Source organism: Moschus berezovskii, chromosome 20 (genome assembly GCF_049115385.1).
Source record: "Moschus berezovskii isolate FMDL1 chromosome 20, NW_MosBer_1.0, whole genome shotgun sequence".
Lineage (NCBI taxonomy): Eukaryota > Metazoa > Chordata > Mammalia > Artiodactyla > Moschidae > Moschus > Moschus berezovskii.
The window spans coordinates 30234808-30261928 of NC_142479.1; the positions used below are offsets into that span (position 1 = coordinate 30234808).

The 27121-nt window shown below is 39.5% G+C and overlaps 1 protein-coding gene and 1 non-coding gene across 4 annotated transcripts; both read left to right on the forward strand.

Moving 5' to 3' along the window:
* The first annotated feature begins 88 nt into the window (after nucleotides 1-88).
* UTP6 (UTP6 small subunit processome component) lies at nucleotides 89-26632 on the forward strand. 3 transcript variants are annotated; one of them, XM_055401425.2, is made up of 19 exons: nucleotides 91-262; nucleotides 1623-1707; nucleotides 6633-6674; nucleotides 6908-7000; nucleotides 8137-8184; nucleotides 8636-8699; nucleotides 10198-10316; nucleotides 10907-10984; nucleotides 12176-12257; nucleotides 12705-12786; nucleotides 13758-13942; nucleotides 16764-16843; nucleotides 17425-17502; nucleotides 19809-19988; nucleotides 20877-20957; nucleotides 21143-21252; nucleotides 22223-22289; nucleotides 24380-24452; nucleotides 25544-26632. In XM_055401425.2, exons 1-19 carry the CDS (start codon nucleotides 171-173, stop codon nucleotides 25699-25701), a joined length of 1797 nt encoding a protein of 598 aa, XP_055257400.2. In that variant the 5' UTR covers nucleotides 91-170; the 3' UTR covers nucleotides 25702-26632. The 3 variants fall into 3 exon arrangements, with proteins under 3 accessions (XP_088684820.1, XP_055257400.2, XP_055257404.2); XM_088828694.1 differs by lacking the exons at nucleotides 24380-24452; nucleotides 25544-26632 and adding an exon at nucleotides 22409-24370 and having other exon boundaries at nucleotides 89-262; XM_055401429.2 differs by lacking the exons at nucleotides 91-262; nucleotides 1623-1707 and adding an exon at nucleotides 4236-5027.
* On the forward strand, nucleotides 11063-11185 carry LOC129544838 (small nucleolar RNA SNORA54). The gene has a single exon (XR_008683582.1). It is a non-coding gene; the product is annotated as a small nucleolar RNA SNORA54 (small nucleolar RNA).
* Nucleotides 26633-27121: the final 489 nt, after the last annotated feature.

The window sequence follows — 27121 nt, forward strand, 5'->3', positions numbered from 1 at the left end:
GAAGCCCTGTCCAATGGTGGAGGCGGCGGAAGCGGAAAAGGCGGGACTTAGGGCCCTCGTGACGTCAGCACGTGCGAACGTTTTTGCCGGTTCTCGGGATTAGAGGGTGGCCATTTCCTTCGCGTGTCGTCGGTGAGAGGAGCTGTGGTGTGTTGTGGAGTTCGGCTATCATGGCGGAAATAACTCAGGAACGTGTAGAGGATCGACTTCCCGAATTAGAGCAGCTGGAGCGCACTGGACTCTTCAGTGAAGCGGAGATTAGGTGAGAGAGCGGAGGAAAGAAGAAGGGCTGGGGCGGGCAGAGGGGAGGCAGTGGCGTGTGTGTGGCGGGAGCGGATATGGGCGGCAGTTGGGTTGTTTTTATTTTTTTCTAATATGGCGGAAGGCCGTTTACAGATTTTGATGTTACCCAGAATTAATATCTCATTCGTTGCTAGGGTATCCGTCTTTTTACCCCGCAAACAGTATGTTTCTTCGTGGAGCCGAGTTTTGAGGCTATAAAGGTGATAAAACCAGGACCCCTACCGGTCAACAGCTAGCAGCAGCCCTGACACAGTCGCGGGGGGCGGAGGGGGAGTCAGACAAGTGAAACCTTTTTTTCACGGTGCTGTGCGCCTGGGGGTACGTGTGAGTGCTCCGTCGCGTCTCACTGCGCCCCCATGAACAGAGTGGGTCGCTAGGTTCCTCAGTCCGTAGAGTTTTACAGGCAAGAATACTGGAGTGGGTCGCCATTTCCTACTTCAAGGGATATTTCCGACCCAGGGATTGAACCCCCGTCTCTCGCGTCTCTTTACCACTGGACCGTGGAAGCCCACGAGTGATAATTTTTTTCTAAAAAGACTTGATTTTGGGTATCATTTAATTCAGTTTCATGTTTTACCCTAGGGTTTAGCGAACCACGACCAGCATGTAGTTATTCATTAGTTTCTTAAAATTTAGTTTAATAGTTTTTAATAGCTTTTTGTGACTTTTTTCATTTTACAGTGACTGCAAAAGTAGTACCGTGACTATGGGAACCTTTAACATTTGTTAATGAAACACAACATATTGTTAATTCTTTAATAACTGTTTAGTAAATGTTATTGTTACCGTTAAATAAAGGCGATTTTTGGTCTTGCACATCTTACCTTAAATTCTAATATACCCATGTTCATTTCTTAAATACAGTGAGTCTTCCTCCCTAAGCCCTTTGTAGTAATGATACCGGTAGAGACAATCCAGGTTTTTTTTTTTAATCTGCTTGTTGAGAATTCAGAAATAAGAGAAATTTAGGAAAGAAATTTTGTTTATTATTTAAACTGAAGTGACCTGAATTTGGAGGAAAAGAAATCTTTGCTGGTGGGACTACTGAGGTGATTTTCATGAAAGTTTTAAAATACATCTTCATGCTCTTGAGACCACTTATGTCCTGCAACTAATATTGTAAATCAACTATGGCTTAATAATAAAGAATACAGAAGTGAGTGTATAAGAGAATATTTGCTTAATGAAGGATAATTATTTGGGAATCATGTTTTGGCAAATATGTTTTAAATATATTGAAAATAGACTTAAAATTCCAAAGTCTTTTATTTAATTTCTGCATATGTCAAGTGTTACATTTTAAGTGGTTTTTTCTTCAGGGCAATCATTAGGAAGTCTTTAGAACTAGAATACAGAATACAGCGAAGAAGTCTTCTAAAGGATGACTTTATCAGATATGTTCAGGTGAGTAATTTTATTACTTCTGAATCCCCTCACAAATTTAAAATCAGTTATAGAATAGTTAGCTTGATGTCAGTTTTCTTTGAACTTCTGGACTGAGGGTGAGTAGAAAGGCAGTTTTTGAACAGAAATAAAAAACCAGTGTGTGAGGATTTCAGCAAGAGATTTGATTGATTATGTCTTGTGGGGAAAAAGGAGTGTGAATTTGATGCTAGCAGGTGGTTAGAAAGTTAACATTAGATCCTCATAGTCTGTTGATTTAGAAAGAGGTTAGGTTTGCTACAAGATTCTTCAGTCCTGTGAATGAATGGAAGAATTGATTGAAGATAAAATATATATGCTAGATCAATTTTCAGTTTGGCGAGGATAATCTGTTGGAGGACAAATTCAGGATTCAGAAAGAACCCAATAACGAGATGTTTTAAGTCTTACACTTTCAGTTCAGTTCAGTCGCTCAGTTGTGTCCGACTCTCCGCGACCCCATGAAGCACAGCACGCCAGGCCTCCCTGTCCATCACCAACTCCCGGAGTACACTCAAACTCATGTCCACAGAGTCGGTGATGCCATCCAGCCATCTCATTCTCCGTCGTCCCCTTCTCCTCCCGCCCCCAACCTTTCCCAGCATCAGAGTCTTTTCCAGTGAGTCAACTCGTCGCATGAGGTGGCCAAAGTATTGCAGTTTCAGCTTTAGCATCAGTCCCTCCAATGAACATCCAGGATTGATCTCCTTGCAGTATAAGGGACTCTCAAGAGTCTTCTCCAACACCACAGTTCAAAAGCATCGATTCTTCGGCGATCAGCTTTCTTCACAGTCCAACTCTCACATCCATACATGACCACGGGAAAAACCATTGCCTTGACTAGACGGACCTTTGTTGGCAAAGTAATGTCTCTGCTTTTTAATATACTATCCAGGTTGGTCATACTTTAATAAACTTTATAAGAGTAAAGGGTCTAAGGCTTATTTAAAATAAAAACCTAGTGAATGAATGATATATGACTAAGATAAATCTTAGAATGATACCTGGCTAAGAATCTTGTATTTGAAAGGTCTTAAGGTTTAATAGAATAACAAGGAGAGATAAGAAAGCCTTCCTGAGTGGTCAGTGCAAAGAAGTAGAGGAAAACAATAGAATGAGAAAGACTAGAGATCTCTTCAAGAAAAATAGAGACACCAAGGGAACATTTAACGCAAATATGGGCACAATAAAGGACAGAAACAGTATGGACCTAACAGAAGCAAAAGATATTAAGAAGAGGTGGCAAGAATACACAGAACTATACAAAAAAGATTTTCATGAAACAGATGACCACGATGGTGTGATCACTCACCTAGAACCAGACATCCTATAGTGTGAAGTCAAGTGGGCCTTAGGAAGCATCACTGCAAACAAAGCTAGTGGAGGTGATGGAATTCCAGCCGAGCTATTTCAAGCCCTAAAAGATGGTGCTGTTAAAGTGCTGCACTCAATATGCCAGCAGATTTGGAAAACAGCAGTGGCCACAGGACTGGAAAAGGTTACTTTTCATTTTCAACCCAAAGAAAGGCAATGCCAAAGAATGTTCAGACTAATGCATGGTTGCACTCATCTCACAAGCTAGCAAAGTAATGCCCAAAATCCTTCAAGCTAGGCTTCAGCAGTACATGAACGAAGAACTTCCAGATGTTCAAGCTGGATTTAGAAAAGGCAGAGGAACCAGAGATCAAATTACCATCATCTGCTGGATCATAGACAAAGCAAGGGAATTTCAGAAAGACATCTATCTCTGCTTCATTGACTGTGCTAAAGCCTTTGTGTGGATCACAACATACTGAAAAATTCTGAAAGAGATGGGAATACCAGACCACCTTACCTGCCTCTTAAGAAACCTGTATGCAGGTCAAGAAGCAACAGTTAGAACCGGACATGGAACAATGGACTGGTTCCAAATTGGGAAAGAAGTGCGTCAAGGTTGTATATTGTCACTCTGCTTATTTAACTTACATGCAGAGTACATCATGCGAATTGCCGGGCTGGATTCAACAGAAATTAGATCCCTTTCTGTTGAATTGAATAGCTGAATGTGCTGGGAAAACTTTAAATCTTCTAAAAATAATGAATGACTTCAGGTTGGGAAGAGTTTTATTTTTGTTTTTAAAAATTTTTGTTTTTACTATTTCTTTTAAACACCAAAAACATTTTGTATTGCGGTATAGCCAATTAGCAGTGTTGTGATAATTTCAGGTGAACAGGAAAGAGACTCAACCGTACATATATATATACACACATGTATTCATTCTCCCCCAGGCAGGCACATAACATTGAGCAGAGTTCCATGTGCTATACAGTAGGTTTTTGTTGATTATCCATTTTAAATATAGTAGTGTATACGTGACCTTCCCAAAGTCCTTAACTGTTTCTTCCCTCTGGCAACCATGAGTCTGTTCTGAGGTTTTCTGTTTGGTGAGTACATTTGTGTCTTTTTTTTTTTTTTTTTTAAAAGATTCCACATATAAGGGATGTATGATATTTCTCCTCGGGAATGGTTTCTTATTTAAGTTGAAGTGTAGTTGATTTACTATGCTATGTTCATTTCTGGTGGATAGCAAAGTGATTCAGCTATTCGTGTATATGTGTGTATATATACCCATATAATCATTTTCATATTCTCTTCCATTATGGGTTATCACATGATACTGATTATAGTTCTCTGTGCTATACGTAGTAGGACCTTGTTGCTTATGTATTTTATACATAGTATGTGTATCTCAGAGAAGGCAATGGCACCCTACTCCAGTACTCTTGCCTGGAAAATCCTATGGACGGAGGAGCCTGGTAGGCTGCAGTCCATGGGGTTGCTAAGAGTCTGACACGACTGGGTGACTTCAGTTTCACTTTTCACTTTCATGCATTGGAGAAGGAAATGGCAACCCATTCCGGTGTTTTTGCTTGGAGAATCCCAGGGACGTGGGAACCAGGTGGGCTTCCGTCTGTGGGATCACACAGAGTCGGACACAACTGAAGTGACTTAGCAGCAGCAGTGTGTATCTGCTAAACCCAAATTTCTAATTTATCCCTCCCCCACTCCATTTCCCCTTTGGTAAACTAAGTTTGTTTTTTAAGTTTCTGAGTCTGTTTTGTTAACAAGTTCATTTGTGTCATATTTTAGAGTCCACATGTAAGTGATAGCATACGGCGTTTGTCTTTCTGACTTATTTCACTTAGTATAATAGTCTCTAGGTTTGTCCATTTTGTTGCAGATGGCCTTATTTCATTCTTTTTTTATGAGTGAGTTGTGAGCGCAAACCATGAAAGAGAAGACCAGTTTGATTATATTAAAGGTAAAAATTTCTGTGCAAAAAGGAAAAGATAAATATTGTAAAAAAACAAGCCACAAAATGAGATAAAATATTTGCAGTACATACAGTGAGAATCTAGAATAAGTAAAGAACTAAAAATCAAGAAGAAATGACAAATGGAAAGAAAATGAAAACAGGAGAGCTAGGAACATGCAGTTCACAAAGGGGAAGCATCAGTCATTGGTAAACTTATGAAAAGATGTTCGCCTTTTTAGTAATCAGGTCAATATCGGTTAAAACCAGGGTACACTACTGCTTTATAGCGTCATATTTCCAGACATCTTAAAGAATGACATTATTAGTATATAGTTCGTCCCACCACTTTGAAGAGCAATTTGGCACTACCTCATAAAGTTGGAGATGCATGTATTCTGTGACCCAGTGGTTTCATTTGTTCATACGGTGTATAATGAGGGCCTGTTAAGTACATGGCACTATCCAGTCCCATGGGGGTACAAAAATAAGCAGATAAAAATCATTGCCTTTAGGAGCTTACATGTTAGTAGTAAAGTTCCTGGATGTAGCTACAAGAAGATCTGTTCAAGAATATTAATTTCAACTTTTTGAAATAGAAAAATTGGAAACAAATACTATCATAGGGGAATGGATAGGTAAATTGCTCATTCCTATAATGATATACTATACAGCAGTTAAAATGAATGGACTTGAATTCCATGTGACAACAAGGATATATCTAAAGTCATAATGTTGAGTAAAATAATGGAGTGATGGGTTCAGTATGATACCATTTGTATAAAGTTTAAAAGCGTTTAAGACCGTATTAACAATAAAGTTTGAAGTCATGCTTGTGAATGACAAACAGCTGAGTCAAGATAGTCATTTCCTCTGGTGAAGAAGAGTAGAATCAGACATGGTTCATAGGGGGCTTTGCCTTTATTCAAAATGTTTTATTTCTAAAAATATCTTGAAGCAAATAGAGTAAAATGTAGGCTTTGATGTAACTGGTAGCTGCATGAGTGTTCTGTATGTTTGAAATATTTTATTAGTTTTAAAATGAAGCGTGAGATCTTGTATGGTTCTGTGCTTTCTCTTTCTAGTATTCTGCGCCCCCCCGCCCCGCCCCCCTACACACAATAGTTTTCAAGCTTAGAGAGGAATTACACAGTAGTGGTTTTTGGAGAGTCTAAGAGGTTCTTCAGGGGTCCTTTAGAGGTGACGGTAGAGAGAGCCAATTAGGGACTGTGTTTCAACTAGTACAACCCTGTTTATCTGCTTTATTTATACATCGGCTAAAATATTTAAATGGTTGATTTACTGAAAGTTGGCACACACTGTTGTAGACTAGGTTAGATTGATGAGTAAATCATAAGTCTTACAGTTTTAGTAATATGTGTTCTTTTATCTAAGATATTTGTATGCTAATGTATGTATTTGTGAGTTTTGTAGATGTGTGTTTTCAGGGAATGCTAGATACTTACTGTAAATTAGGTTTCTTGATAGAAAGTTATCTTCTGTTTTATGCTCTTGATTTTTATTTACTTTATAGTTTTAACCAAGTGCATCGCCTCTAAATAAAAGGTTATAATATTTCTTGTTTTCTTTTTTATGTATGTTTTTCTTTCACAGTATGAAATTAATCTTTTGGAGCTGATCCAGAAAAGAAGAACTGTAAGTAGATTTTCTGAAACTTGGAAAAAATACAGTATTAATTAACATGACTCTAGAATGGGTTTGGGAAGCAAATGGCACTGATAATTGTGTGGTGGTGTGCTCATAATGATATTTTTAACTGTTTGCTTTCTCTGTCAGGTACTGTTTAAAGTTTAGGTCAAGTGGGAATGCTGGTTTGGATAAGTGGGATTAAGCTGGGGCTTTTTTTTTTTTTTTATGTCCTTTTTCAGCGCGTTGGATATACATTTAAGCAGGATGAGATTGAAGATCCTATTATACGTCGGATACAGAGTGTCTTCCGACGTGCAGCAACTAAGTGGAAAGTAAGTGTTCAGTGTGTCCTTAACTGTAAGAGATGTGAGGATATGTATTGTATGTATTGTGACTTGGATGCTCAAATGTGTGGCTGTAGATTCTTATCATGGGTATCTTGATACTCTGGTGATAGTGTCATTACTTGAAACCATATATCAACCATTAAGAAAATTGATTGCATTACCTTAGGGTTATTTTTTGAGGATGATGCTGAAAACAGTGGATTTCATACATATTTAAGGATCTTAAAATTATCTGAGATGTGTTTGGTTATGTCTCTAAGTAAAATACCCTGAAGACTTGAGGTGGAAGAAAAGGTGAGAGTTGTTGTTCAGTCTCTAAGTGGTGTTTGGCTTTGCGACCCCATGCCAGGCTTCCCTGTTTTTCACTATCTCCCAGAGTTTGTCCATTGAGTCGATGATTCCATCGAACCATCTCATCCTGTCGCCCCCTTCTCCTTCTGCCCTCAGTCTTTCCCAGCATTAGGGTCTTTTCCAGTGAGTAGGCTCTTTGAATCAGGTGGCCAAAGTATTGGAGTTTCAGCTTCAGTCCTTCCATTGAATATTCAGGAAAGGAAATCCAATGATTTCCTTTAGGATGGACTGGTTTGATCTTGAGAGTAGGGGCAGCACAGTAACTTGGTTTTTCTTCAAGTTTGGTTCTGGGACTGGAATATATTATCTGTGAAGTACTCTGGATTCTTGGGAATGACAAATTTTAGTTTGCGATCCCTGATTGAGACCATTTCAGAAGTGCATTTTTTAAAAAATATTTTCTTGGCTGTGATGCATGGCATGTGGGACCTTAGTTCCCCAGCCAGCGATTAAACCTGTGCCCCTTGCATCGCAAGCATGGAGTCTTAACCACTGGAGTGCCAGGCAAATCCCTCAAAAGTGCAGCAAACAAATTGGATAGGTTTTTGTCTTAGAGTGTGGGAGGCGGGGGTAGGGGGAGACAGACAGTTATCATGGTTAAGAGATCTAAAGCCTGGGTGAGAGACAGCCTAATAGGCTGAGGGATGTGGTATATAACACATTGGAGTTTCCGAAATCTTCCTCTGTTGCAAACAAAATTAATGAATGCAAAGGTGTATTGTATATAAAATTTCAAATTCAAGTAACTTACTACATTGCTTTTCTTTCAGGATGATGTTCCACTTTGGCTGTCTTTTATAGCCTTTTGTAGGAAGTGGGTGAGTATCGGGCAGCCCTGTCTTGCTCCTTTTCTCCTTCTTTAGGTTAGCCTGCATGTTAAATCTCATACTTGACTGCTGAACTCTATTTTTCTCCAAAGATGTAGAGAGGGTTAACAAACAGGAAGAGAACTCAGTGTGGAATTTCAGTGTAACATTTGCATGTCTGAATGACTATATAGATGGCTTCTATATCATTTGAAAGGAAAATGACCTTTATGTGTATTTGTTCATTAAAATTTAAAACATTTTTCAGATAATGTAAAATGTTTATCTGTAGTTGTTTAGGTAGAAGAAAGCTCTGAGTGAATCTTTGTTTATATCTCCCTAGTAATAACAGATCTCGCTTCATTGGATTTTACAGGGGAGTACAGTACAGTGCGGATCACTTAGAGGTTCATAGCAATGCCTTTGTTGTGCAGAAAGTAGAGTTTTTCTTTTTCTTTTATAGGCTGCCAATGTTCAACTTAGCAAGATATTTTCTTCTTTGTTGGCCATTCATTCGAACAAGCCAGGTATGGTGATATCCTTCTTAGTTCTTTATCTACCTCTTTTTGTGGACTCAAGCCATTTTGGAATTTATTTTGCTTTATAAACCTGAAAGAATTATTTTCAGGACCTGAGCATAGGATCTTGGCCTCAGCAGTTTTTATTCCTGAATTAGCTGCCTTTTAGTTCATCACTGCCTACTGTATACTATGCTAGGTATTGTATCTGTGGGCAAGAAGGACTGCAGTTCTTTTTAACTGATGGTGGAACTCCTCAGTGCTTTGAGGGGTATTCTGTTTGGAGGCACTCAAATCTGAGGATTTCAGAAACTTAAAGGGGAAAATATGAGTACAGATTTTTACAAGGGTTATTCCTGGATGGCTCAGGAGTAAAGAATCCACCTGCCAGGCAGGCGATTCAATCCCTGGGTTGGGAAGATCCCCTGGAGAAGGAAATGGCAGCCCACTCCAGTATTCTTGCCTGGAAAATTCCATGGGCAGAGGAGCCTGGCGGGTTACAGTCCATGGGATTACACCGAGTTGAACATGACTTCGTGACAAAACAGCAGCAGTAGCACTGGCACAGGGTTGGTACTCAAGAGGAAAACCTTCTCTTGTGAACACCGATATTTCATACTGGAGGTGCTTCAGTGTCTGTTCTCTAGTATTAGGTTCACACTACACAAGACTCAGAATTGGCTGCATTTGGCACCAGTTACTTCAGCAGGATCCAGCAGGAAGGCAGTAGTGCTCTCAGCAGCCTGGAGGTTTGTCTCAGATGAGAGGGCATGGGAGCACATGAGTGGGCAGAGGAAAGAAGACCCCTGGAGGGCATGTAGCTTCCAGGTAGTGTATATATGAACTGTGCTCAGTTTCAGGAGTCACATGCTCAAGAAAGTGCAAAGCAGTGGCTCTGTACCGTTCCGAGTTCTCCTAGTCCAGACACGGTTACCAATCATGGGCCATTTTTACAAAAAACAGTCTTCTCTGGTAATAGCTGATTCTATGAAGTTTCTAGGAGAGAGCTAGAATGTTAACTCAATGTTAATTTCTCATGTAGAAAGGCAAAGGTTTTTTTCTTTTAAAGCCTTTATTCCCAGTAGGTAGACAGATTTTTAAATTCAGTCATTTGAAAGAAATCATTAATATTTAAATCATTTTTCCTTTAAATGAAAAATCATTTAAATACAGAGAAAAGAGCAAAATTTATTTGATTGACTCTAAGATGCACAATTTTTCCCAGCCTTTTAACACTTAAAATTTGTATGTGACTTAAAAATGAGATGATTGACCTTGAATCTGATAAGTAACAGGTGTTAACATTTACCAGTTTGGTTCAGAACACTTTTTTGTTGTAGATAAAGCAGCAGTACTTTATAGATAACTGTTAGAAACTCCCTATCTCCATCCTCTTCTTCTTGATTGTCAAGGTTAAAAAAAGTTGAGTATCAAAATGGGAGCATTGGTTTTTTCTTACCTGACTTGATTACTTTATTGAAATGAAGTTGGATGTCTCCACTTACAGGTTTGTGGATTCTGGCGGCCAAATGGGAATTGGAAGACTGTTTTTCTTCAGAAAGTGCGAGACAGCTGTTTCTTCGGGCTCTGCGCTTTCACCCACGCTGCCCAAAACTTCATGAGGAAGTGAGTGTGTGTGCATGTAAGATGAGAGGAATGGCTCTGTTCGGTCCTCTGGGGAAAGCGTGCTTCATTAAGTTAAGAAGGCTTTGATTCATGGAGGCTCGGGATTATAGGGAGCTGCTGGAGAAAAGGGGTATTTCTTGGCCAGTAATAGGTGTTTGCCTTGTTCATCTTCCAGATCTTTAGTGAGAGATGGAGACTCCTACTTTCCCATTATGACGGGAAGGATAGGGAGCTGAACCTTACCGTTCTTTAGTTGAGGCTTAAGGTTCATCTTCATACTTTTGTACATAGGTATATACGCATTCATTCATTTACTCTCCCCTCCCGTTGTCCCCTCCCCTCCACTTCTTCCTCCCCTCCTCTCCCTTCCTGCTGCTTTTGCTCTTTTTTCTGTAAAACCTGGCATGGCCAAAAATCAAAAGAGCAAAAAACCATACCTTGTCAATGTCAGCTAGTTTCATAACAAGATATAATAGTCTCTCCACACTTCCTCAGATCTGATACTTACGAGTAAGAAGTGTCATCTTACATATTTCTAACTAAAAAATAATCTCCAAAGATTATTAGTTTGTTATTTCTCTTTTGTGTAGTACTTTAGGATGGAGCTGATGCATGCTGAAAAGTTGAGGAAGGAAAAGCAAGAGTTTGAAAAAGCCAACATGGATGTGGTAAGATCCTAATACGCTGTAACTTGTTAATAAGGTAGAGAGTTTTGAGTCTGCTTAGGAGTAAAAGAAAGTCTTTGGGAGCACTGTTCGTGACCTGCTGGTCTGCCTGTGGCTGGCGGGTTCCATTCCAGTGCCATAGCAGCTCCAGCACCATGTGACTGACTGCCTGGAGGCTCTCGGTTTAAGGTCTTGGAGACAAAGTGAGATAAAAAGAAAATCTTTAGAGTGTTTTTTTCTTTTTTAAAATTTATTTATTCTTGGCTGCACTGGGCCTTCGTTGCTTCACCGGGGCTTTCTCTAGTTGTGGGGAGTGGGAGCTACTCTAGTTGTGTCTATGGGTCCTAGAGTGTGCAGGCTTTAGTAGTTGTAGCATGTGGGCTCAGTTCTCCAAGGCATGTGGAATCTTTCTGGACCAGAACCCATGTCCTCTGCATTGGCATGCGGATTCTTAACCACTGGACTATCCAGGAAGTCCCAGAATGTACTTTTCATTCCAGCTTAATATTTGGAAACTTTTAATGTCCTGCATTAACTTAATTAAAATGGATCTAGTAATAAAAGTGAAATTTTGTGCTTTTAAAACAAACATTTGGACTCATTGGAGTGGCCCTTGAAATTATTACTGATGGAATGGCCAAAAACTATTCTTTATGATTTCATTCAGTGATATGTTAATGGTTCTAAGGAGCTCAAGAAAGGTGGTGAAATGTATGATCCCTAGCCTTCTTTCTTTTCCTATTCGTGTAATTTTTTACCTGACAGAGTGAGTTTATAGAAATAAGTTTGAGAATATCAGAGCTGAAAAAGGAACTTCACTATCATCTGTTATGGTGGTTTCCAGCTCTGAACTTTTTTAACTAGCTAAAATTTTACACAGAAGAGGAAATAAAGCATGTAAAACCTGACCTATTTAGGGCTAGATGGAGAGTAGGGCCTTAAGCCGTGTGATCTTGCCATCACTCCAGGAGCCTGGGAACACAGTTGTAAGATCAAAGATCTTGTTCATGCTGCACATTTGACAAGTGAGGGAAACTGGCCTAGAGAGAGGTGTGATTTGCCAGAGGGTGTGATTCGTGTCATGCGTGATTGCTGTCATGTGGCACAGTTAGTCTAGGATTGTTAATTTTCACCCTAGTGCTTTTTCTACTTGCCAGCACCATCTGTTCATTTGTTTAACATCACACTCTTTAGGGGAATCTCGAGCATGCTGAAGAAATCCTTTCGGGAGGGTTGGCACGGATCATCTATAAGAATTCTATAAGTGTAATTAAAAGTAGGTATCTTTTGAAAACTTATTTATGGTAGGAAAATGAAACGTTTTATATATAATGAGGAAGACCTTTAGCCTGTTTTGAAAATTTCTGTTGGAATGTGTAAAACTCATGATTGTAGGAAATAGTGTCCTATTTCTTTAAGAAAACGCAGATTTCCCCTTGGATTATAACCATGTTTTGATAAGTTTTTGAGTACCTAAATCATGTGGGGAGTTGAAAAGAAGTAGATGATTTAATTAAGTTCCTTTCTGCCCTAAGACGCTTAGAATAAAAGTTAGAAGTACTTAATGAATATTCAGATATTAACAAAGACTCTGTATAGTGGGACTGTTATTTTCTTCCCCATTTTCTCTTTGCATTTTATAAAAAAAACAAAACTAACGCTAGTACTTCGAGAAAGTGTTCCTTTAGAATCTTACTCCACTCCCCTGCTTTTAAAATTTTAGGTGCAAAATTTCATGTGTCACTGCTTTCAGTTGCACAGCTGTTCGACTTTGCCAAAGATCTGCAAAGAGAAATTTACGATGAGTAAGTAAAGTAGTGGGAAGGTGAATATGTCTGTTTTGATCTTGGGGTAATGATTTAAGTTGGATATTTAGAGAAGGGGATGGAAGATACCATATAAAATACTTGGGGAGAAAGCTGTTTTTGGACTAGTATATCACAGTAGCTAAATGTATTTTTTAAAAATACTTATTTGGCTGTACCAGGCCTCAGTTGTGGTATGTGGGATCTAGTTCCCTGACCAAAGATCGAACCCAGACCTCCTGCATTTGGAGCATGGAGTCTTAACCACTGGACTGCCAGGGTAGTCCCTGAAAAATGTATTTTGGAGAAGTTGTTTTGACTCACTTACTGGCTTTCCTTAGGAAGTAGTTTTATCTTTGTTCAGTAAGAAATATATCCTACAGCTTCTGTAAAAATCAATATTCCTGCCTTCTTGATGTCTTTTTTGTCCTTAAGATGAGTGTGAGTGAATGTTAGTTCAGTGCTACAGGTAGTCAGACATTATTGTTTTGTTGTATGGTTGAAGAATTATTTGCAGCCTACCTTGTGGGTCCTTCACCCTTGGGAGGACTCTTACTTTCATAGGAGATAAGGTAGAACTTGGATCCGTTTGTTCTGTGGATACCTTTAGGATTTTGGTAGAGGATTAGACTCCTATTAGAGAAAACCCAGAGCCTGGTTATGAGAAGGTTCTCCTGGGCTCGAGAACCAGGCATCTTGTCACACATACCTGTCTTTGACTTTGTAAGTTAATATTTATGAATGAGACAGTCTGCAGTTAACAAGTGTGGATGCTTGTTAATGGATGGACTGTTCTCATCCATTGATATTACATAGTGAGGGTGAAGACATCTGGAGAGACTGTTGGGAAATGACTTGTGATGAGGGAATTGATAAAGAAGTGTTCTCAGTACATTTTTAGAGCATTGGGACTCTCTGTTTTGATAGTCTGAATCAGTTACAAGATCTAGGTTGATATCAGTATTTTTTAGCCTTAAGGCTCTGCATACAGACGACCCCGTCACTTGGGACTTTGTGGCCCGGCAAGAATTAGTGATTGAATCACAGCCAGGAGAAGAGCTGCCTACAACCAAACAAGCCAAAGCGAAGGAGATGGGCTGCCGGGAGGAGAGGTGCTGTGCTGTGTATGAGGAGGCGGTGAAAACTGTGCCCACAGGTGAGTTTCCCCAGGCCCTGTGTGCCGAGGAGCAATGGTGTTCCTGAGTGGGAACCTGGAGCTTCATTCTTGGGAGCAGAATCAGTTCTGGAACCTCTGTGTGGTAGTTTACAATGTGCCTGGCTGGCTTTCCACTTTTCTTTTTTATGACCTTCCCCAAGAGCTGTGGCATTTGTTCACTTATTTGGGGAAATAAATTATACTTCAGTTCAGTTGGTCTGTCATTTCCGACTCTTTGTGACCCCATGGACTGCAGCACGCCAGGCTTCCCTGTCCATCACCAACTCCCGGATCTTGCTCAGACTCATGTCCATCAAGTTGGTGATGCCATCCAACCATCTCATCCTTTGTTGTCCCCGTCTCCTCCCGCCTTCAGTCTTTCCCAACATCAGGGTCTTTTCCAGTAAGTTGGTTCTTCACATCAGGTGGCCACAGCATTGGATTTTCAGCATCAGTCATTCCAATGAATATTGAGGACTGATTTCCTTTAGGATGGACTGGTTGGATCTTCTAGCTGTCCAAGGGACTCTCAAGAATCTTCTCCAACAGCACAGTTCAGAAGCATCACTTCGGTGCTCAGCTTTCTTTATAGTCTTAACTCTCACATCTCTACATGACTACTGGAAAAACCATAGCTTTGACTAGATGGACCTTTGTTGCCAAGGTAATGTCTCTGCTTCTTAATATCCTATCTAGGTTGGTCAAAGCTTTTCTTCCAAGGAGCATGCGTCTTTTAATTTCATGGCTGCATTCACCATCTGCAGTGATTTTGGAGCCCAAGAAAATAAAGTCTGTCACTGTTTCCATTGTTTCTCCATCTATTTACCGTGAAGTGATGGGACCAGACGCCATGTTCTTAGTTTTCTGAATGTTGAGTTTTAAGCCAACTTTTTCACTTTACTCTTTTACTTTCATCAAGAGGCTCTTCAGTTCTTCACTTTCTAACATAAGTGTGGTGTCATCTGCATACCTGTGGTTATTGATATTTCTCCTGGCTGTCTTGATTCTAGCTGTGCTTCATCCAGCCCAGCGTTTCTTATGATGTACTCTGCATATAAGTTAAATAAGCAGGGTGACATATACAGCCTTGATGTATGCCTTTCCCCAATTGGAACCGGTCTGTTGTTCCATGTCTGGTTCTAACTGTTGCTTGACCTGCATACAGATTTCTCGGGAGGCAGGTAAGGTGGTCTGGTATTCCCATCTCTTAAAGAATTTTCCAGTTTGTTGTGATCCACAGTCAAAGGCTTTGGCGTAGTAAATAAAGCAGAAGTAGATGCTTTTCTCAAACTCGCTTGCTTTTTGGTGAGCGAGTTGGCAATTTGATCTCTGGTTTCTCTGCCTTTTCTAAATCCAGCTTGAACATCTGGAAGTTCACGGTTCACATACTGCTGAAGCCTGGCGTATAGAATTCTGAGCATTACTCTACTAGCGTGTGAGATGAGTGCAATTGTGTGGTAGTTTGAGCATTCTTTGACTTTGTGTTTCTTTGGGATTGGAATGAAAACTAACCTTTTCCAGTCCTGTGACCACTGCTGAGTTTTCCAAATTTGCTTGCATGCTGAGTGCAGTACTTGCACAGCATCATCTTTTAGGATTTGAAATCGCTCAACTGGAATTGCATCACCTCCACTAGCTTTGTTCATAGTGATGCTTCCTAAGGCCCACTTGACTTTGCATTCCAGGCTGTCTGGTTCTAGGTGAGTGATCACACCATCGTGGTTATCTGGGTCCTGAAGATATTTTTTTGTTTAGTTTTTCAGTGTATTCCATTGCCACCTCTTCTTAATATCTTCTGCTTCTGTTAGGTGCATACCATTTCTGTCCTTTATTGAGCCCATCTTTGCATGAAATGTTCTCTTGGTATCTCTAATTTTCTTGAAGAGATCTCTAGTCTTTGCCATTCTGTTGTTTTCCTCTATTTATCTGAGGTTATTGATATTTCTCTTTGCAATCTTGAGTCCAACTTGTGCTTCATCCAGCTGGACATTTTGCATGATACACTCTGCATATAAGTTAAATAAGCAGAGTGCCAATATGCAGCCTTCACGTACTCCCGATTTGGAACCATGTTGTTCCATGTCCAGTTCTAACTGTTGCTTCTTGACCTGCATACAGATTTCCCAGGAGGCAGGTCAGGTGGTCTGGTATTCCCATCCCTTGAAGAATTTTCCACAGTTCCTTGTGATCCATACAGTCAAAGGCTTTAGCGACCCCATGGACTAGAGTCATGGAATTCTCCAGGCCAGAATACTGGAGTGGATATCTGTTCGCTTCTCCAGGAGAGCTTCCCAACCCAGGGATCGAACCCAGGTCTCACGCATTGCAGGTGGATTCTTGCTGAGCCACAAGGGAAGCCCAAGAATACTGGAGTGGGTACCCTATCCCTTTTCCAGCGAATCTTCCTGTACCAGGAATTGAACCAGAATCTCCTGCATTGTAGGCAGATTCTTTACCAACTGAGCTATAAGGGAAGCCCAAATTACACTGAGGAAATGATATTTCAGAAGATTGCTTAATCATCATTCCTTGATTATTTCCTGTTACAGATTTACTTCACAGTTTTGTAATATTGAGAAAAGTAGCCGGTACCTGACATGGATAGGACTTTTGTTTTTTTTTAAGGCTTTTAATGTTTATCTTTCTGTCACTTCTCAGTTGTTTTGCCCTCAATATTTGAGATGTTTGATAGACTGTAATCGGAATATTTTATTTCCACTTCAAGCTCTTCCTCAGAGGAATTTTTCCTGAGAAGATGTGAGGACTGTTAGACTAAAATAATTGGTGGTGGTCTGATTAACATAAGCTTTGACTTTTTCAGAGGCTATGTGGAAGTGTTACATGAAATTCTGCATGGAGAGGTTTACTAAGAAGACAAGCAGTCGGCTCCTCAGAAAGAAGGTATTGACTTCTAAGTGTTTAAAGTGGCTGACTAGACAATGTCTTCTTTTTTTCATATATATATATATATACACACACACACGCATATATATATATATATATATATACTCACACACACATATATATATACACACACACTTTTTTTTTTTTTTTGGCGGGGCGTGAAGGGCCGCATGGCACATGGGGATCTTAGTTCTCCAACTAGGGATCATACTCATGCCTCCTGCATTGGAAGCATAGAGTCTTAACCACTGGACCACCAGGGAAGTTCCCGAAAATGTTTTCTGAAAGACGAACATGGGCACAGCTTCTTGGGGTCTGGGAGTTTCCAAGAAGGTCATGCATAAGCACTTTTTCCTGATTTGAAAGGTCTCAGTCAGCTGCTTTGCTCTAGTTCTGGCCACCATGTTAGGGGGCGCTCTCTTACTGGGCTGTGTTTGGTGCAAATCCTGTAATCTTAAGTGAAACCACCTCAGTCTCCTCTCTGAATTCTCGGAAGTAAAACTGCTTCTGTTCCTGTAGAGGCCAAAGGCCCCTGCTAGGATCTTTGTAATGAACTGAAAAGATTTTTTTGATTTCAGAGGCTGCAAAGAACCATGGTTGCATTCTGGAAGGCACATGAGCTCAAACTTTTACCAGAACTCCAGTACAGGCAGTTGGTAAGGACACTTTGATGCTGATTCCATGTACTTCGTTCTGGTTGGTTCATGCTCATATCGTGTGTTTTAATATATATGGCTTTATAACTAAGTACATTTGGAAGATTGGCGTGGTAGATGTAGAGAGTTTATTATTTTGTTGTCGGTATTTGGTGTGGGCCAGAAATGAAATCTGTACCAGTAGAGGGAGGAATGTTATTTAGTACATAAGTGGAAAACATTCAAGAGTCATACTTGGGTGTATTTTGTCTGTCCATGTTTTCCTGAACCTATGCTTGGCTCAGAGTAACTGTTGGTACAATAAAGACAGATGTGTTCCAGTGTTTTAAAGCTGACATTAACCCATCCTTATGTTCTGAAGTGGGTAAAGGTGATATAGAGACCGGAATAATAGTGGGATTGTTATTAATAGTAGTGTGGGAATACACAGGTTTAGACAGGATTTTGCCACGTAATAGGCAGACCGTTTAACCCTTCTGAGATTGTTGACTTGATTTTAGAGTGAGTGATCCTTGTTTTTGCCACCTCAAAACTGTTGGGAGCATTAAATGAGATTGTAATGTTAATGTATTTAAATACTTTTGTAGGGGAAGAAAGGACATTATTTATTGAGTACTTTTTATTTGTACAATTCTTTTTATTTATATTATGTATGTAGTTTTTACATAACTGCCACTACTGTTTTGTATTCTGCTGTTTTTGTGTTAATATTTTTTCTATACTTTTTACATGGATCTACATAAGCAACATGTTAGTAGTGTATCGTGTTATTCCCCGACTGGGGTGCCCTTCGTCCATTACAGCATCTTAGCTGTGAAAAATCCCCTATCTGGATGAGTTTAGATGCCATGTTTAAGCTGTAACTGAATACTTGCAAGACAGTCCCACCCTGTACATTTGTTTAGCTGGGTGCGTCTTGGAGTGCCTTGGTAGTCCTGTTCAAGTTCCATTATTGGATTCTTTTGCCAGTCATAACTGACCATTTTATTTTTATATATTTATTTTTAAGTTTTGGCTGCACTGTGTTTCGTGTGGGATCTTACTTCCCCAACCAGGGATTGACCCTGCATCCCCTGCATTGGGGGCATGGAGTCTTAACTACTGGACCACCAGGGCAGGCCTGCTCTGCCGTTTTAGACATCTTCTCTTCTTTTCATTTCTGGCAGTAACCCTTCCAGGCCTCCCTGCTTGTCACTGACTTGGTGACCTTGCCTTTCGTGGGAATCCTTCGCTGTACTACCTCTTAACTTCAAATGCTTTGCTGATTCTACACCCATCCTTTCTCCAGATTATTCTCCACAGAATGATCTTTTAGAATCGATTATCAGGTTATTCTGTGGCTTCCCATTGTCCTTTGGATAAAGCTGCTCAGTCTCCTCAATTTGGCCCCCGAGGAATTTCGAGTCTTTCCAGTTTACATCCCAGCCCTCCAGTCATTCTGTGCTTCGATTTCCTTTTGGATCCAAAGTTTCTGTCATCTTTAGCCTCTTGCCCATGTCGCTGGGAGAGTCTTCTCTTCCTGGTGAACTCTGCTTTCACCTGAATAATGTCTGATCTTCCTGAAGTCTTGGCACAGATGGGGCTTCCATTTGGGGAGCCCTTTCTGATCACTGCCAAAGACAGTGCTTTGTACTCCTATAGCATATGATTCTTTTTCTGTGATCATACATATCACATTATCTCTGGTGCTAGACTGGAGGCGCTGTGGGTGTTTGGAAACATACCTGACCTCCTCATTATTGAAGATTCAGTAATAATAATACACAGTGTGCAGCTAACATGCTTGTTGGATGAGTGGATTGCATACGGCCATTTACTTATGACTTCACAATTTTATAATAACGGATTGGTTTTAGATTTTTCTGTCCCTGTTACAGTAGCGTGGACACAAGCATTTCTGAACAGGTAAGATTTCCTCCTATTTGTTTATTTCTTGGGTCATACTTGTTAAAGTAAAATTCCCCAAGTTTATGCATGAACACGTTCATGACTCTTCAGAGAAACGGTACCAGTTTATAGTATGCCAGGCTCTTGTTTGATTGAATGAGTGTGTTTCTTTACTGCCACACAGATACTAGTTTTATCTTTACTGATTTTTATATTGTTAGGTGGGTGTGGGTTTTGTCGCAGTGAACTATGCTATTAACAATTTAGCTTTCAATGTAAATTATTTAGTCCCTTTGCTTTTTGGCTCTTGCCTGTATTTTCGATAGTCTTTGGGAATAGGAACAGGAGTGGAGGCGAAATTCCAGTTAGATAATGTAGATCTCAGCAGTGACTCTTGGATGACCTTTTGTCTTCTGCAGAGCAAGTTGTTGCTGCATCGCCAGTTGTTGAAGGAATCCCTGCAGGTGGCAGACGCTGGGGTGAAATTGTTCAGAAAATCAGTGGAGATGTGGCAGGTGAAGCTGGAGGTCCTGATTTCGTCAGAGAGCCAGGAGATGACCAGGGTTTTTAACCAAGCCTTTGAGTACCTGAAACCCCAGGTCTGTGAATTGGGTCTTTTGCATTTTGTTCTATTTGGGACCTTGTAAGACTTTAGCCAAAGTGTGTTTGGAGTAGACTTGTCAGAGGAGAGCTGGCCTCAGAGTGCATTTATGGTGATGGTTGAATCAGGATCACGGGTGGAAGAATAACTTCCATTTACTAGCATGTTTCTATGTCTTTATTTGAAAATAGACTAAATTATGTAAACTTTTCTACTTCTATTTATGTATCTGATAAGTGAAGAATATTAATAGAATATTATTTTCACGTGCTTCCAAAGCTGACCTAAGTCTCATTTTAAGCACATATATTTCTAAACTCTAAAGTTTATTTTAAAATTGAAAAAAAAAATTTAAATTTGAAAGAATAAGCTTTAAAGCTTCGTGGTGAATCTTTTATACTAGTAGGAAAAAAGCATTCTAGGGGTTAAAGTGGGGAGAAATCATAATTATATTATTGCTTATCTGTGTGAGCTGCTGGGACATGAGTGAAGTCCAGGCAGTTCAGCCTAGGTGAGTTAGCACTTGTGTTGTGATCCTGCCCAGCAGACTCCAGATTGATCGTATATAGTGACCTTATGGATAGCTTGGGTGTAATTGTGGGCTGTTAAGTGCTTAACTAACAGATCATTGATAATAATAACTTCAGGCAGTAGTCCCCAAGAGAGGGGAAGTAGAATTAACAGAATAGTGTTACTTTGGGTGACTGAGTCCAAAGGCTGTCTGTTTTGACTTACCATTCCTGCCAGGTACCAAGTGTTCCATGAGGACAGACTGGGAGTGACTCCATATTTCACATTTTATTTCTGGGGGAACATATCTTTATAGTGACTAGTTTTCAGAGCTTGGCACTAAGCTGTCATTTTCTAACTGTTTTATTGTGAGCAGATTTGCCTTCCATTGTGGCTTACTTGGGCCCGGTGGAGTGAAGATGCTGGAAAGCAAGAAGACACTGAAATGATCTATAAGGTACAGGTCCCCTGTCATAAGTCTCATGTGTGGGTAATGAGCAAATAATTCTAGTTGACTAGCTTTCAAAGGGTTTTTTTCCTAAAGCACTGTTCATTCAGTGCACTGGGCTGGTTTTGGGAAATTTGTCTTGATACCTAGATGTCTCCTTATGTAGCTTGTTTCTTTTTTATTTTAAATTTTAGAGAGCTATCTATGGTCTCCCAGGAGCTGGCTCAGTCCCTGCAAAGGAATTGTACCTGGATTGGGCTTATCGAAGTGGTGGTTATAAAAAGGCTACAGATGTGTTTAAAAGGTACTTACAGACAAGCACAGCTGTTACTTGTCTCCCCACCCCATACTCAGCCCCTTGTACCCAGATTATATGTGAGAAATAAATCCAGAGCCTTTTGGTTCATACCCACTGTGACAAATTTTTTTTAAAAAGAGAAAGGAGGTGGGTAGCAAATAATTCATTATAATCCCATCATCAAGAGAAAAAGCATCTTTAATAATCTTTTTAAAATTTGTCTTTCACCCTAATAAAAATCAAAGGGACTTCTCTGGTAGTCCCTTGCAATGCAGGGAATATGGGTTTGATCCCTGGTTGGGGAAAAGCATGCAGAGCAGCTAAGCCTGCCCACTGCAACTACTGAGCCCTTGGCGCCACAACTAGAGTCCATAAGCCACAGTGAAAGATCCCACATGACACAACTAAGGCCTGGTGCAGCCAAATAAATATTAAAAATTCTTCTTTTAAGTTTGTTTTTCACATATCTGAGATTATACTATAATCATATGCAGTGTACCACTTTTATTGATGAACCTTAGACTGGCCTTTTTCCTATCAGTAACAATTGTTTAATATTTATTAAAAATAACTTATGGATATGCCATAATTTATTTGGCCACAGTCACTGCTTTGATGAACCCTGCTGCACAAATATTCTTTGTCCATACTGGAAATTATTTTCTCAGAATATATTCTTAGAAATGGGCTTATTGGTTTCCTTCAAAAAGACCTTGAGATGAAGGAGAGGGAACTTAAAACCCTAAAAGTGAGAAAGAAGAGAACAGAAAACTGGGTAGGTGTTTGGTGGTGGTGAAGAGTTCAGGCATTGGAGACTGGAAATGGTGAGTGGCTGGTGGTCAGGTCCAGTCCCCGCACTGAATCGCAGCCAGAATTCTATCAGACCATGTGTGGCTGGGGCCCTGGCACAGTATTCATGGTTTGTAAGAGGCTTTCTGTCTCTGTGCAAGATAACAGTTTCCCTCTTCCTCTTTAGTTTACAGGAAAACCGTCCATTTTCAGTCGATTTTTTCAGGAAGATGATCCAGTTTGAGAAGGAGCAAGTAAGTGTCCTGTCTATGCATTTCTTGTTGGGAAAATGGATTAACACTCATTCATCTATGGTAGCATTTTGTTTAAGAAGCTCTCATAATACAGTATAATTTCTGGTCCCTTCTTTCAGCACCTTTTCCATAGATGTGATTTTAGGAATGGTAGTCAAGCAAAGAAGAAAAGAGACCTGTCTGGAAACTAGACAACTCAGACGTCAGCTCATATAGGAAACCACCCCCTGCCTCTACAGTGCCCTGGTTGTCTCTTGTTTTGGGCTGTGAGGTAGAGAGAAGGCATGCATAACTGTCGGGTGTTTTTAACTGAACTTGTGAATGAGGAAAAACACAGGAAAATGTCAGTTAAAAAAAAACAACATAAAAGTCCAAATGTATCTGTAATCCCATCACCAGTGACACAAGCAACCATAATTATTTTTATTTTTGTTGTTTTTTTAATCCTTTATTTACCTATGCAGTTTTGCACTGTTTTATTTCTGATGTGATACATGGAGTTTTTCTTTTTTTCCTTAACATTATTTTGTAAACATATTCCTGTGTTTTCATATGATATCATTTTGAATAGTTGTCTTACTAAACCTGTAAGTTTTCTTAACTATCCCATTATGTATAGGATGTTTCCAGATTTTTGGTATTGAAAACTGTGCTGCAAGCATTTTATTTATATAGAGTTTTTTTTCCTCATTTGAATTACTTTCTTGAGATAAATTTCTAGGATTATAGAATACTGGCTTTTTTAATGGTTCTTTACATATTGCCAGATAGTTTTCTAAAAGTTATGGTGATAATTGCTGCATATATACATATATCATTATACCTGTTTTCTCCATATCTTCTCCATGTGTTCAATTTTGTTTTCTCTTCTTTGGCATTTTGATTTGTGTTTATTATTTTTCTTTGAATTTTGAAAAATTGATAATGAGGTTGAACTCTTATTTTCAAGGTTTGACCCTTGTGTGGGTCAGTGTTTTGTTTTTGTAGTATTAATCTAGCATAATAATTCATAGCCTGACTTTGGATTAATAACACAGTGGTCATGTACCTTGGACAAGTCACTTAATTTTAACCTTTGACATACTCACCTGTAAAGGAGGTTGTAATACCTGTTTTGGGGGGATATACAAGGCCAGATGGAAAACTGGATGGAAAGTTTTCTAGTTACACATCTACTATGAGCCCTTCCTAAAGTGTGATTCTGTCTTTCATACGTGTGTAAGACACGAAGTAAACTGGCTTTCTGTAAGATAGTACAGTCTCAGCAAAGAGAAATTGGAACAAGGACATAGTTATTTAACTACATAAAAAGATTTTTAAACTGAAGATGTTTATCTGCTTTGAAAATGAAACAGAAGATATTTAGAGGTGAAGAATTAACATTTGTTGTTGTAAAGGTAGTACTGGCAGGGAGTTCCCTGCTGGTCTAGTAGTTGGGATTTGGCTTTTAATGCTGTGGCTCAGGTTCAGTCCCTGGTCGGGGAATGGTCAGGGAACTGAAATCCCATAAGCTGAGTGGTGTTGCGCTGCCCGACCCCCAATAATTCATCAGTATTTTAATTGAATCCTTATAATTGCTCTAAGAGATACTGTTATCCTCATTTTATGGGTAAGGAAACTTGAAAGTCAGAGGGTTCAAAAAAATTGCTAAAGTTCATGAAACTAGTATTTATATACTGTGCCTTGATATAAACAATTTTTTAAGGTGAGCATGGCTAGTATGTGCTAGAGCCCATATACTCAACGAAGAAATCCCTCACCATAGGGAGTAGAACCTTCCCCATTTATTTAATTCCTGCATGCTTTCACATATATTTTCTTGTGGAGCTGCCCTTGTTCCCTCAAGTGAGAATTGATTAGGCTTTTTGCAAGCCACCAGAGCAAAGTGCTTTTGTCACTGACATTTACTTCACTCTGCCACATAGTGCATTTGACTTTTCTCTGGATAAGTTCAGAGTCAGACTGTGTTCATTTAAACCCATCTTTCCTCTCCTTCAAATACCTAACAGACAGTAGTAACAATGTGTGTGGAATGAGTTTATGACATTACAGATTAGACTTTTGAGGCCAGATTGTCTGATTATTTATAGGAATCCTGTAAGATGGAGAACTTAAGAGAGTATTATGAGAGGGCTTTGAGAGAATTTGGAACTGTTGATTCTGGTAAGTAAACTTCGGTTATTGACACACAAGCCTGTTTGCATATGTGGTCTGTAACCTATCGTTATGCTTAGAATCGTATTTCTTAACTATTTTTAGGTCATGGCCCTCCTTGAGAATAAAACTTAGCATCGTTCCTTTGCCTCCTCCCTTACTTTGTATGTAAATAGTTGCAGACATAATTTTACTGCTGATTTCAAGTTTACAAGCCCAGAATGAAGTCCATGGGTCTTCGGTTAAGAACTCTGGATTAGAGGGAGATTTGCTTGGTTTGGTTCTTTTAAAAAATGTGATATTTGTAAGGAAAAGATTAAGGTAGGTCAGAACAAAATGGAGTGGGTTTTAGGTTAGAGGAGTGGTGATAATAATTGACAAAGGTTGTCATGGGCTATTGCCACGTTGTCTTAACTTAAATGACTTATAAAACATACTTCTGGGTATAGGTGTCATGTAAAGTCTGTTGACTTAGGAACTCAAAAATTACACTTACAGATGTTAAACTCAGATTTTAAATCATACATTAGGTTTTACAAGGTTTCAGCATGCTTTCTGGTGAAATGAATGAAAACAGCATTTCTGCTAACATTAAACAAGTTTTATTAAGCATGTTGACAAGGTTCTAATAAACTCATTGAGGTCTCTTTCACGTTGAAAGAGACTCAGCAAAATCCTCCCTAGAAAATATTTAGCATTTTGAGTTTACGAGATAAATAGACTGTCATGATTAAAGTGAAGTTTTCTACTTAAAAGGTTTTGATGTATCATACTAAAGAAGCTGAAAGTGAAAGTTGCTCAGTCCTGTCCTACTCTTTTCGATCCCATAGAATAGTCCATGGGATTCTCCAGGCCAGGATGCTAGAGTGGGTAGGCGTTCCCTTCCAAAGAAAGAAGGGAGAGAGGTATTATTTTACCTAGAAGCCACTCCCTTCTAAAGTAAGAAGCTGAGAGAGGTATTATTTCACATAGTTTTCTAGCAAAATAACTGTACAGAGTTGTTTCTTAGAAATCTTGCATTGAATTGTTATTACATAATTAAAGTTGACCTAATAAAGCATTGTCAGTTATCTCATTGTATGTTTGGATTCCCTTTAAAGATCTCTGGATGGATTACATCAAAGAAGAATTGAACCACCCGCTTGGTAGACCTGAGAACTGCGGACAGCTCTATTGGCGAGCCATGAAAATGTTGCAGGGAGAGTCGGTAGAGGAGTTTATCTCTAAACATGCTTTGCATCAAGCCGGCCATTTGTGAAAAGAGGAAGAGCACAGTCACCTTTGTGAAATAGTGCTATAAGCCCTCCGGGCAGATTTGTTTTATGCAGTCATCTGCAGTTTGCTGAGACGGTGTCTCATTTTGAGGCCTGCTTTAATTTTGTTGATGTGTTAATCTTGAATTCCAGAAAAGAGAGCTGCTGTTTAATGTCCAGAAGCCAGTTGTTGAGGCCAGACCTATGTAGGTCCTAAATGTTTTACTTGTTTTTACTACACCTGGTCACGCTTGAGTACTCTTAATCTAGACCTTGGTTCAGTTAAAATGGAGATGAAAATATAGTTCTGTTTTCTCCTTATAAAAGTATATGTGGTATGCATTTATTGTAAAAGTACGGAGGAAACAGAGTAATATTGTAATCTTGTCATCTGGACTTAAACTCACTGGTGTGATTTCCTTTGTTAGAATTGGATTTATATTGTTAGATCATTCATTCATTGAGTCCCTGTCATGGGCAAGAAAGAAGACAAGCTTTTGGGATGGAAGTGGGGGTTAAAGGAATAGAGCTGATATCCTGAGTTGGTTGAAGCAGCAGAATAGGATGCTAGGTATTAGGGGAAAAGTTGTCCTTTAAGAAGATTTTAAGAAATTACAAAAGTGTTTCTGTCTTTGGGACTGATCTGGACAGAAATGTTTACACTGGAGAGACCCAATAACAAGGAAAGGCAGGGGTAGGGAGTAATTTAGAAAGAGAAGGGCTTCAGAGGCAAGGATGGAGGGTGGCTTAGAGCAGAGACGGACATTCTTGGAGCAGAAGAAGCGGTTGTTTGAGTTGTATATCCTTCAACGTAACATGATGTCACTGGGAGAAGCATCCAGTACAGTTTTACTTAAAATGTTTCACTTAATATTATGTTGTTTTCCATGTTATTAGCCTTGAAAACGTGAAATAAATCCATAGCATTCCATTGAATAGATGAGTCATGACTTATTTTACTAATTGCTTGTGGTTGGACCGTGCGCCATTTTCTCTTATAAGTGCTACTGGTGAAGATTCTTAAAAATCTTGTTCACACCCCTGGTTATTATTTCTTTGAAAGACTGACAAATGACAGTAGAATTTCTGTGTTAAAGGATAGAGAGTATTGATAAGTATTGCCAATTTGCAATGTATGAAAATACTTTCAAGCATTAGGGTATTTTTTATATCTTTTACCATTTTAATAGGTGAAAAGTGATATATCCTTGTTTTAATGTGCATTTCTTTGATGTTCAGTTCAGTCGCTGTCGTGTCCGACTCTTTGCGACCCCATGAATCACAGCACACTAGGCCTCCCTGTCCATCACCAACTCCCGGAGTTCACTCAAACTCACATCCATCGAGTCGGTGATGCCATCCAGCCATCTCATTCTCTGTCGTCCCCTTCTCCGGCCCCCAATCCCTCCCAGCATCAGAATCTTT

What these genes read in the sequence shown, in the direction of transcription:
- UTP6 (XM_055401425.2), top strand. Translation starts at nt 171, where the DNA reads ATGGCGGAAATAACTCAGGAACGTGTAGAGGATCGACTTCCCGAATTA. An exon ending in CATTCATTCGAACAAGCCAG is followed by an intron (nt 8,700 to 10,197) that starts GTATGGTGATAT and finishes CTCCACTTACAG; the next exon opens with GTTTGTGGATTCTGGCGGCC. An exon ending in AACTCCAGTACAGGCAGTTG is followed by an intron (nt 17,503 to 19,808) that starts GTAAGGACACTT and finishes TGTCTTCTGCAG; the next exon opens with AGCAAGTTGTTGCTGCATCG.